This window comes from Vulpes vulpes, chromosome 8, assembly GCF_048418805.1.
Source record: "Vulpes vulpes isolate BD-2025 chromosome 8, VulVul3, whole genome shotgun sequence".
Lineage (NCBI taxonomy): Eukaryota > Metazoa > Chordata > Mammalia > Carnivora > Canidae > Vulpes > Vulpes vulpes.
In genome coordinates this window covers 82,087,648-82,100,300 of record NC_132787.1, presented here as the reverse complement: position 1 = coordinate 82,100,300, position 12,653 = coordinate 82,087,648, and the positions used below count along the sequence as shown (strand labels likewise).

The 12,653-nt window shown below is 39.6% G+C and overlaps 2 protein-coding genes across 2 annotated transcripts in view; one reads left to right on the top strand and one right to left on the bottom strand.

Moving 5' to 3' along the window:
* NDUFAF7 (NADH:ubiquinone oxidoreductase complex assembly factor 7) overlaps window positions 1–3,584 on the top strand; it is a 103,726-nt gene extending 100,142 nt beyond the window's left edge. The window contains exon 11 of the transcript XR_012003165.1: window positions 3,287–3,584. The gene's annotated coding sequence lies outside the window, so the exon portion shown is untranslated. The remainder of the gene's footprint in view (window positions 1–3,286) is intronic.
* Window positions 1–12,407, bottom strand: part of PRKD3 (protein kinase D3) — an 88,638-nt gene extending 76,231 nt beyond the window's left edge. The window contains exons 1-2 of the mRNA XM_072767282.1: window positions 12,246–12,407; window positions 3,343–4,297 (exon numbers count right to left, since the gene is read on the bottom strand). Of these exons, the coding sequence (XP_072623383.1) occupies window positions 3,343–3,630 (288 nt within the window). The 5' untranslated portion in view covers window positions 3,631–4,297; window positions 12,246–12,407. The remainder of the gene's footprint in view (window positions 1–3,342; window positions 4,298–12,245) is intronic.
* Window positions 12,408–12,653: the final 246 nt, after the last annotated feature.

Genomic DNA, 12,653 nt, shown 5'->3' with positions numbered 1-12,653 from the left:
TAAAAATTTCTAGAACACAGGAACTCTGTCTTATTAGAGTTTGATAAAAATCAGTCCCATTATCTCCCCAGAAAAACCTTACTTTTCTTCCTGAATTTTCTATTTTGGTTATCAGTATCAACGCCCATCCATCACCCACACCGCCCCTCCGCCATTTATTCTTCCTCTATGTTCAATAGGCTGTCAAGTTTTACCAACACTACTTTCCCAATACCCTCCAATACCCATTTCAGTTCCATTCTTTATTATAATGGCTTCCTACCTGATCTCCTTACTTTATATTACACTTAGTTACACATTTAAGCTTTCCAAAACACAAATCTGATCATGTTGCATTGCTGCACATAGACCTTAGTTAAATCTCCATTCTTACAGGAATCAAGTGGGAAACTTTTCTTTGGCACAAGGAAGTTAAGTGTGGTGCAGTGAAAAGAGGATACAGGTTTTTGAGTTAAAAAAAAAAAAAAGACCTGTGTTTGGGAGCATTCAGGGCGCTCAGTCAGTTAAGCATCTACCTTCAGCTCAGGTCATGATCCCAGGGTCCTGGGATGGAGCAGGGAGCCTACTTCTCCCTCCTGCTCTGCCCCTCTCCTCCACTCATGCTCGCTCTCTCTCACTCACTCTCCCTCTCAAATAAATAAAATCATAAAAAAAAAAAAAAGACCTGTGTTTGAATTCTGACTTTCAGTAATTAAATGCCTCTGAAATTCAGTTTCCTCCTTTATTCAGTAGCAGTTATAACACCTATACCCTTTCTACTCAGTGAGGTCCTTAGAAAAGGAGCATCAATATCACTTAAGAGTATACTACAAATGCAGACCAACCCCAAACTTACTCATCCCAAATCTACCTCGTAGGAGAAATCACTAGATGATTGGCATACACATTAAAGTTTGAGATGCACCACAAAGTGTTGTGAGGATTAGTCAGAAAAAGTGAATGCAAAGCTCCTGAAGCAGGCACTCAGTAAACGTTACCTATTATAATCTTCCTCTTTTCCCCTTCTGTATCTTTGCTCATCTTGATTCTTTTATCTGGAATGTATTCCATACCTCCCACCACATTATTGAAATCTTGCTCATTCTTTAAGGTATCAAATGAAATGTCATTTTGAAGTCTTCCCACATCCTTTATCTATCTGAGAAGAGCACTCTTTAACTTCACTTTCTACTCTTTATGTTTTACTCTGGTGAGCATGTTTCCTTCAGTAGATTATAAGCTTTTTGAGGGAGGAGACATTTGGTTAATCTATTTCCTAAAATTTAATCAGTAACCTATCTTTTAAAAGGTTCAGGTAAATGCAATTACTAAGAATAGAAGTGAAGAAATGCAGGCATGCCCATGAGAGTACTGGCAGTAAACCTGGAGCTATACAAGGTTCAAGTAATGAAAATGGGTGACTAGTGAACAAGTGCCATAAAAAAGAGGGAAAGTAAAAACAAAAGTACTTCTGACTTGGTTTTTCCATCCTCCAGGTAAGTTAGGGATCCATGAGACACCTCTATAAAATCTCAGAATTCAAGCTGATGCTCTTAAGATTTTTCTCGGACTCAGCCTGGAGCAAGTCATCCATTGAAACGCCTTTCTCCTTCATCTGTCTCTAGCAGTGAAGACCAAAATTTAGATTAAATGATTCTGAATCTCACTGCTGGAATTACACACCAGAAATTGTCCCAACTCAATCATTTGATAGATTTGGAAACTGTAATCTAGAGAAGTCACATCACTTGTGCATAAGTTATACAGAAATTAAACACTACAGCTCACCTAGTTTCAAGCTCAAAACTCTTTTATACTACACAAACAACAGTTAGGATCCCAGCAAATGTCAAAAATAATGTGTAATATGTTTACGCCCTATATACACTATATATTTTTGCCAAATACATCCCTATATCATTATAATACTGATTCAAATTCAGTTTACTATGATACTCATTTTATGCTGGCTAGCTCTATAATCAGTAATTCTATTTTATATTTATATAAAGTTTACCCTAATTTAGCTTTTTTCCAGCTCTATCCAATTTCCTTGCTATCACTGTAATTGTTCATGGATTATGATTTTTAACCTAGTTTCCTAAGAGTTTGATCCATCTGACCCACATCTCACATCTATATTAAGGATGAGGTAATATGAAAATCAGTATGTATATAAGACTCTGTATGTATATAAGAACGAAGTGAAATTTTATAAAATTGAAAACAATAATACAGACTCAACTAAGACATTAGTTATCAATTTCTATGGGCTCAAATAAAAAGGAAACATCAAGTTACAAACTGTAGTTAAGTTAAAATCTTACCTTTAAAAACCTAGTCAAAATATTTGTGAAAAACCTCTGTAACAATTAATGAAAGAAAATAAAAGCAAAGATACTTAAGAGACAGGCAGATGGTTCTACAGATCTAAGAAAGCAAAGTTAATCCTTAGGCCACATTTCAATAGATAAGTTACTGTTGCCACACAGGAGGCACAGGCTATTTCTACAAACTGCATAACATTTTAGACTGTTAATTACTTCTACATCAGAAGATAATAATAAATCATATAAAACATAAGATGTTAAAACACAAACAGTAAGATGAGGAGCCTGAGTACAAATATATCAATCTCACTTAACATAATTTTTAAAATAAGAAGTATACTAATTTGTTTGAAACATATGCTCAGTCTATTAAAAATAAAATGTAACCAATTCTTACTTAAATATAGTTTTAATATAAAATAGAGAACATTTACCCATCAAATCAAGATTAATAAAGACATTTATAGCTCAGGTTCTTCAAAAAATGGTATAGTATAGGGCAGGAGGTAGGAAGGGAAACAAAATAAAGTCACCTTCAATTTATATATCGTCGTATTCAAAACTAATTTACCTATTTTTTTAAGCAAGAGGGAGTGGTCTTTGCATATTAAATGGCAGTACAGGTGAAATCAAGACTTAAAGGGAAGGAAGAAGGTACAAAAAGAGGGCAGAACACAGCACACCTAGGAAGAGGTGTGGACAGAGGCCCATCCTTTTGGTAAGCCACCTGGATGCCCTGCACCCTCTACCTCCTGTTTTCTCTAAAAACAAATGAGACTTGTACATGAATCTTCCTTTCTCAAAAGAAAAACTGAATAGGCAATATTTTGAAGTTAGGATAAAAGCTCCAGTTGTTAGAATCTGAAATTTCAGACTTTAGGCTTCTAGTCGATTAGCACTCTGCCAAAATGATCCAAATTAGGATATAAACGATTGACCCAAATGTGTTAACTCACTGTTGCCTGTATTATTTATAGAAAAGTATCTGAAACAATATGAGAAAAACTACTGACATAAATAGCATGCATGGTACCTTTTGATACACAACGGAGCACACAAGATCCTTGACGGCAGATAAAGATAGTTCCTGGGCTTCGATGGTAACGCTCTCCCGTGTAAGGCCAATTTGCAGCAGAAATGAAATTGTATGCTCTGAGCCTCTGGAGTTGGTGAGTGATGGTGCACTGAAGCTTCCATTAGAGAGTCGGGCAGACAGTCCTGTTTTAGGACTTGAACAGGGAGAAGGAGCTGGAAGCACAGCAGGAAGAGTAGCAGGTAATACAGACTTCTGGGCTGATGGAGGGGAATTGTTTGCAGACATCTGCCTTTCTTTAATCTTTTAAAAGAGTTGTCAATTCTTTTTTCAGTGGTTATGAAGAGGCTTTTAAAATCACAGCAGTAAAAAAATGACTGTACTTTTGGATTTAATTGAAAACAATTTGATTTCCTCTTTTAAGCCACTCATGCCAATGACTGCAACTTCTACAACTGTAAGTAGAATACAAAAAAGGCCCTACTTCCCTTAGCATCAGTCCCATCAAAAACGAGTCTTGTCTTTAGGACCACCACCAAGGATTTGGAAAGGATTTAACATTACTGAATTATCCTCATCAGAAAAGAGTTGACATTGCTTCTTTACTAACCATCTTCATTTATTTTCTTTTAAGTCTACTCTTGTCTCTCTCTTTTAATCTCAGAAAATACATACTGAATAAAAGTTGTTTTTCTATTAAGATGAAATCCTCCTGGTTTAAAAAATAAGTGTTTAGGATTAATCTATTTAACTCTTATCTTGAGGTTTACTGATTTGATGGGGCACTTTCTCAAATGTCGACACGTTAAATCACCTTCTCAAATGTCTTTCATTTTGGCAGGGGAGGAAATTTTTCCATGATGAAGCACAAAGCTTTTTAAAACAGTGCAGGCATATTTCACTTGACGAATGGGTCCACTGACGAAAAGTTGATGCTTTCTGAAATGCAGTCAGCCTGAAAGGAATTTTAAAAACACTCTTAATATTTTATACTCATTTGACATTATTTTAAAACTGCAAGAATCCCTGTAATTTTCTTAAATGGTAAGTTTTGGTTGCATGTTTATAACTCACTGAGAAATCCAAATGGGTGGGCATTCTGGGGGGTCTAGTTATCAGAGACATCTTTTGCTGTACGTATAGTTTTAGGAAAACACTTCTGCTCACCATCACCACTGCCACCACCACAAAGCCCCTGACATTCTTCACTAATACCTGAAACCTGAAAATCAAACACTTTTATTCCACAAATATACAACTGAGTTAGGACTACAAGAAAAAAATAGAAGGTACTAAAAAGAAGGTTAAAACTGACACTGTTATAGAAATAAAGTACATACCACTCAGCCATACAAAAGATGTATAACATTAATGTGTCATAATAAAGACACATTAAGAGTATTCTCTTTTATATCAGAAAGTCTAATTCTGCCAAAATATGATTGGTGACTTGCTTTGTTGACAGATTTCTTTCAGAAGACTAAGGAAGCCAAAGGGGACATACTATGCACAGTTATAATGTGAACGACATATTTATGACAGGAACATGGGAGGAAGTGATCTTAGTATAAATGCTTTCTAAAAGTAAAAAGCACTAGGCTCAGTTACAAATGTATCACAGTTTATAATAGGACAGTTCAAAAACAAAACAAAAGGTATGATCCTGGGGATCCCTGGGTGGCGCAGCGGTTTGGCGCCTGCCTTTGGCCCAGGGCGCGATCCTGGAGACCCGGGATCGAATCCCACATCGGGCTCCCGGTGCATGGAGCCTGCTTCTCCCTCTGCCTGTGTCTCTGCCTCTCTCTCTCTCTCTGTGACTATCATAAATAAATAAAAAAAATTTAAAAAAACAAACAAACCAAAGGTATGATCCTGATGGCCTAAGTGAAATGACTCATAGGGATCTGTCTAAATTTTACATATATAGCTGTAAACAATTCCAATGATCCAAAAGACCGAAGCATCCAAAGTGGTTGCAGAATGACTCTCTGGAGAGTAGTTAATGGGGCTAAATAAATTAGGATGAACATAACGGGAGAGCAAAGCATACAGATACAGTAACAAGAATTCGAAAGCTCAGGAAAAACTAAGGCTTAGAAAAAAACTGTTCAAATATAAAAGCTTTTATAACCACATTCAAATAAATATTACTCCACCTTATATGTGACAGCACTCAACATCTTAGATATGTTTTACATACTTTTTACCTTATGCCTATCTCTTTGGAGACAAATAGATTTTTGCAGACGGAAAAAACAGAAGCATAAGCATATAAAGCAACATGCCCAGCATCACATGGGTATTAAGAGGTGGAGGGGGAATTAGGACCCAAGTTTCATACTTTCTTACCAAGTGGTATCTCCACAATAACATACTGTTTGTCAAAGAGAACAAGGAACTGAAAGAATCACTGCTCAGAGAGGATGTTGTTAAGGTTGAGAGAGCACATAAAGAAGGCAGAATTGCTCAACTTGTATTTTGCTTATCTTCTCCTAAGTTTTTAAACTAAAGTTGTAGAAGAGCAATGAGAACCGAAACCCAAGTCTGGTGAATTAGAGAAACTAAAACAACTTTTTATGAGTGTAAGTCTTTGCTTCCAGATGCAATTCATTCTATGCTGCTAAAGCAATTAACAAGTGTAATCACAAAGCTGACTCCTGCAATCTTGGAGAGGGCTGAGGGCCTGGAGATGGGTCAGAGTTGCTTCAAATTTTATGAGCTGGGAGAGTGGGGAAGATTTCAGAAATCACAGACATATAAACTTAATTATTAATCTTTAGTCAAATCTGAAAATAGATTATGAAAACATGTGGTGTCTGAATACTCAGAAAAGAATATAATAATCACTAGATGACAGCATGAATTCAAACAGAACAAATAATGCCAAATCCACTGCATTTAGATCTTGGAAAGAATGATTTTCAGACTTCTTAGATGCAGGAAATAAGAATAATAACTTACAGTCACTGAGCTCCAACTATCTGTCAGATAAGGACTTCATGTGTGTTACTTCATTTAATCCTCTGCAACAACCCATTTTATAGCTGGAAAACAGGCTTAGAAATTAAAGTACTTGCCCAAGATCATACAATTAGCAAAGCCGGGGGAGGGGGGGGGAGTGTATTCTGGACAAAACAGTATTCAAGATGATTTTCCATGCTGTTTTTGAAAATATGTTGAGTGTGACTTGGATGTTAGTGCAGTCAGGGAAGTTTCCTGGTCTATATCAACCCAGATGAAAAAAGTGTTTAGGGGATGTGCCTTGGAATTTTGTCCCTGGCCCTATATTTTGACTATTTATAAGATAAAGACACAGAAGGCATGCTTATAAAATCCTCAGAGTATACAATCAAGGATAAACAAAGTGAAATGTAACAAGGGTGAGTGTAAAGCTTTACATTTAGTTTCAAAAAGTTAACTATGCAATGAAGAAGAAATGAAGAGCTCATTCAGAAGCTCTTCTTAAAAGGCCACCTAAGATTTTATTAACAAGGGCTGCTAATCGTTGACTAAAAGAATCAGAGTCAACGCAAATCTAACCCCGCAGGACACCGAGAACACATCAACATCAATCTGTAAACTCTGTTGCTAATCAGCCTACATTACCATTGTATTCATTTGTACACTCCACATTTATAAGTTATATTGATTAAAAAAAAATAAGAGCATGCATCCAGATAAAGGTTAAAACGATGTCATGTGACAAATATATGCTTAACAAAGCTAAATAGAATAATGGTCTTCAAATATTTGAAAAGGTGTTAGGAGAATAATCACCTTTATTCAGTATCACTGCAGAGAAGTAAAGATAAGAGCAGTACTTGCTTACTTCACAGGACGTTATGAGGATGAAGCTACTGCATGTAAAGTACTTTCAATAGGACCTGGCTTACAGTTAAGTGCTCATTAAGTCCCAATAATTTTCATAGTAATTACATGAAAGAATTAATCATGAAGGTCCTACTTTAGGCCAAAAGCTGTAATTCGGATATGATACTTTATTACATCCTTAGAACAACCCTATGAGATTTAATTCTGTTTTAAGGAAAGGAACTAGAGTTTCAGAGAAGTTGCTTGCTCACAGCTAATATGAGATGGAACCTGGGATTCAAACTAAAGTTTCCCTGACTGCAAAGCCCATGTTCTTTCTACTATTTCCCTCCACCTCCTGAGGTAATGAGCTACTTAACATACTTGACTCTAGTAGTTTCAAAAGCTAAACTGTGATAAAAAAAAAAAAAAAGGTAGTAAAATACAAATGATACTGTATTTAGGTTAAATACTTCAAAATACAAGACACCGCTGTGTTCAGTAATAATTTATTTTCGATGGATGTCTTCCCACTAAATTTTCATTTTTTTAAAAAATTTATTCATAGAGAGAGAGAGAGAGAGAGCCAGAGACACAGGCAGAGGGAGAAGCAGGCTCCATGCAGGGAGCCCGTTGTGGGGCTCCAGGATCACACCCCAGGCTGCAGGCGGCGCCAAATCACTGCGCCACCGGGGCTGCCCTAAATTTTCATTTTATTATACCTGTTAATATTAGCCAAATAATAGTAACTGTCTAATAATGCAATCGGCCAATTTATCAGAACTACTGATAACTATTAATCAGCTACATAAATTTTACATCTTGGAAATTTTGTATAAAAAAAGATTTTTTAAAGTGGCAGCACGAAAACAAATAGAAGAAACTAAATGAGCTGTCATATTAGCTTCTGCCCACTCAAACCATCTGTTTTCTCCTTTTATTTTATGGAACCCTGATTTGCTGGGTAAGATGCAGTAGGATGTAGGCTGAAAAATATTAACATTAGTATAAAAAAAATCTAGTAACTAACTTATTTTGTCTTTATGTTTCAATTAGGAAACTAAGACAATTACTAATTTATAAACTGTATCGAGATATGTTTGTTTCTAACAGCTATCAATTGGCAAGCATTTCTAATATGTTTATTTGGAAGGCAGCTATGCTCACCACTATACCACCAACGCCAATTAATATGTTTATTTGGAACATCTCAAATACTCTTTGGGGGAGCTTTCTGTCACATATCCCATCCAAATGAGTTTACATAATCCATCACCACTGTTGAATGGAAACAAAAGATGAAACATTAAAAGAATCTTGAGGGGCAGCCCGGATGGCTCATCGGTTTAGCGCCGCCTTCAGCCCAGGGCCTGATTCTGGAGACCCACATCGGGCTCCCCTGCCATCGGGCTCCCTGCATGAAGCCTGCTTCCCCCTCTGCCTGTGTCTCTGCCTCTGCCTCTCTCTCTCTCTCTCTCTGTGTCTCTCATGAATAAATAAATAAAATCTTTAAAAAAAAAAAAAAAAAAGAATCTTGAGCCCAACCTGCCCTATTACTACAGACAAGGTAAAACAAAGGCCTTGTCACTTTATGGAAACATCACAAGGTGATCCACCTTTCTCTCCCAATCCCTTATCTCCCTCCTGCATGTACATATCTCCTAACTTAGCAAAGCCTCTACTTAGAAACTCAAAAAGCATTTTCCTTCAACATTTACTGGGTGCCTATTATATGCCAGACTATTAGAGACACTGTGGTTATACAGCAGTAACCAAAACATACATGGACACTGCTCTCTCTGGAGCTTACAGAGTGATGTGGGACACACACATTAAACAAATACCACACACAAAAATAGCAAATTAACTACAAATTGTGAAAAATGATATGACAAGTATACTTAAAGGATCTAATTTCAGCTGGGGTCTCACACAAGGTGACCTTAAGGAAGTGTGCTTAATAAGCTAAGACCTAAAGGATAAATAGAAGTCAGGGAAGGAGAGAGAGGAGGGAAGAGGATTCCAGGAAGACAAAACAAATCCAGTTTTTAGACACTTCAAAAGGAAGCTCATTATTTAGTGTAGCCAGTGTCCTTTTGGTAATCAGTAAAGACTAAAGAGGTAAAACGCTTTTCCTATTCAGACTAGCATAATATCTACCATGACTCCCTACCAGTAGTGGTTCGATTTAGTTTTGTGTGCTAGGAACACTAATGAATGAATGGTCTTTTTTTTTTTTTTTTTCCTGTTGATTTGATATATACGTGTATTTTTTTTAACATGTAAAAAAGGATGTGGCCTTTTTCAGAGCAATTCTTAGTGTCCCGAAGTCAATGTCTATGTTTTGCCCTGATACAGGCTTGACCTGGCTTAATAATCTTAGTGTTGCTTTTACATTGTATACTGTATTAACAATTCAAATGGCTTTGTTGGTTTTTTAAATTCATAGTCTATAGCAATCCCGACATCTATAGATTTTCAAAATATAACTGTTTCCTTAGATTAATATAATACTTTTCCTCAGAGCTAAGCATTCAACTAAATTGTTGCTGCTAAAATTCTGTTCATCTGGACTAGTGACATTTAAATCTCAGACCTTCCACTCTCAGAGAGAGTACAGCGAACACACCATGTCTGCTCTCTGCTCAGGCAGTGAAAAGTTTATCCATTAATAAGATTACAGCCTGCCAATCTGGCAATGCTGTATGAATCTATGCTGGGCTTGATGAACCTTCATCGCCTCTCTTTGCCCAGTGATATCTGAGAAATTTGGCTAACAGCCAATGAGCAATTTCTCATACAATGTCACTGTAAACCACACAAGTGGAGAAAATTTTTATTCTGTACTAAAATCAAAATTAAAACATCTCCTAAGTATATCATCTCAAATTTTCCCACTGCTCCAAAGAGGCACACATACAAGTTCAATTTAAATTACATAATCAGAGACTCAAAGTACTACCAGCACAGAAGATTGTGAACTATAAGAATGATTATTAAATCAAATAAAAATCTGTACTAGCAAATAATTTCCCCACATAGCCATTTCTGTAAAAGTAGTTTCTTTTAAAAATGAGCAACTAATTTCAATATGGTAATATTTTCATCTATTTTAGAAAGTCTTTTTAAAAATGAGAAAATGTCCCTTAAAAGTCCATTTAATGACCATTAAATTCATTTTTTTCCGTATGAGATTTTTTTTTCAATTCCAATGTAATTTTAAAACCTTAAAGTCCTAAGGCTTGATTTATTAAAGCCTTTTTTTGCATATGCCAATGTTAAGTTAAAAACTACCTGAGAGAAATTTCTTTTAAAGAGGTCATCTATTGAAACTGAAAGCTTTGCATATCTAAAAGACTCATTATTACCTGAGATTGCTTAAAAAATTAGTCTCAGGATATCAGTCAACATCTTGAATGTGAGTCATCCTAAAAAGTGAAATGCTGGGGGATCCCTGGGTGGCCCAGCGGTTTAGCACCTGCCTTCCGCCCAGGGCATGATCCTGGAGTCCAGGGATGAGTCCCACATCAGGCTCCCTGCATGGAGCCTGCTTCTCCCTCTGCCTGTCTCTGTCTGTCTGTCTCTCTCTCTCCCTCTCATGAATAAATAAATAAAATCTTAAAAAAAAAAAAAGCAAAACGCTATCCACCGAACTATAGAACTTAGTATGGAAACTGGCCTGTTAAATACCGCCAGCTTATCTGATCAGGTCTACCATACATCTATGTTACCTGCTGAACCAAAACCTAACATGAAAGATTCTGTGACATGTTTAAAATGCTTTTACTATAAAACTTGAAACTTCTTTTCGGCTGAATTTTCAGGCTTGCTCTCAATTCAGATCCTAACGGGAGAGGACGAAAAAAAGGTTCTTTAATAAAATAAAACTTAGAAGTGGAGAGCTAGCTAGCTCGGGGAACTTTTATGGATGTCCACAGTAGCAAACCGAGAGGTAGGTATTCCCTGCCCTCCATGCCCTAGACGTTGGCATGTAAGTTCGATCTGAGCAAAAATCACAGTCGCTAAAATGTTGGTTCAGAACTGCAATATTCAGTACAGAGCAGAAGTAGCGACAAGTAATACAATACAGCATTTCCCAGAGTACGGATTAAGGCATTTTTTAAAAAAAAGTTTTTGTTTCATTTGCGGCCACAGCTCATTAAAGCTGGGTCGTACAAAATAGTAGTTCAGGGTGTAACTTATCCTTCCTAATCAAAGATGACACCGATATCTTATTTCCTGTGGGGATGGGTGTGGTTGAAGAGACAGTTAGGTCCAAGCCATCAATCTGGGTACGGAAAAGTCTGCAGGTCTCCCACGGGCTTGTCGCTTGGTTCATATTCGTGAGCGCTGTCGGCAAGGCCTACGCTTCTGACCGAGAGGATTTCAGATAAAATATCCAACAGGCCATCGGCCAGTAAGTAGTATGTGGTTATTGTTACTGCTCCAACAAACAGTCGCGCTCCTCGGCGTTTCATCTTAAGAAAATCCTCCCCGGGGGTGAGAACAGCTCACTCCACAGCAAGGCTGCAACTTGCAAAACTAAGCACAATCAGGAAACTGGGGTGGGGGCTCACGCTCTAAGCACCATTTACTCACTCCTTCTGAGAAGGCTACAACACGAAGTGATGAAACGAAAAGAAAAAGAAGAAGCAGCAGCAGCAGCAGAAGGCTCATCTCATCCCACATTCTGCAGCTCGACTCTCCGGGTCCGGCTCCCGAAGCGGCCGCGCGCGGTGGTCGCCCGCCGAGCGCCGACCCAACTTGGCCTCCGCGCCCACGCCGGAACTTAGCCCCAGCGGGCGGCCGCGCCGGCGCCCCCCGCTCGCCGCGGCGCCCCCCGCCCGCTCCCCCCGCCTCGCGCTCCGCCAACTTCCCGCCCAGCCCCGGCGGTCGCCGCCCAGCCCCGCGCGGGGCCCGAGTCCCGCCGCCGCCGCCGCCGCCGCCGCCGCCGCCGCGTGCGGGCGGGTGGGGGAGGGGCCGCCGCCGCCGCCGCCGCCGCCTCACCCGACGGGCCGCGAGAACAAAGCGGCGGCCGCGGCGACGATAACTTTTTCAGGGTCTGATCCGCGCCCCCTGAGGCGACTACTTACAGAGGCGGGCTCCCCCAGTCGTGAGAAACTCCGCGGCCGCCAGCGTCTGGAGTCCAGACGAGGCGCCAGCGAGGCTTCACGCGCCTCGCAGGATCCCGCCAGCCGCTGGCGCCCCTTCCTCCCTCCCTCCCTCCTCCCCGTCCCGTCCTGAGGCCCGGGGGCGGGGGGCCGGGGCGTGCGGGGCGGGGGCGCGCGGCCGGCGCGGGGCCTGCCGGGAGCTGTAGTTTCCGGGCGTGCCCGAGCGGGTGGGAGCCGCGCGGGGATATCGCTGTGCCTTTGCGCGGTGCAGGGCAGCTGGAGCTCAGCAGGCGCGGACGTCCCTGCGTCTCCGTGGCCGCGGGGGAGCGGGGCGCGACCGTGCGTTTAAACCAGTCACACACGGCACTTGAGCCCCGTCGTTGCCTTTTT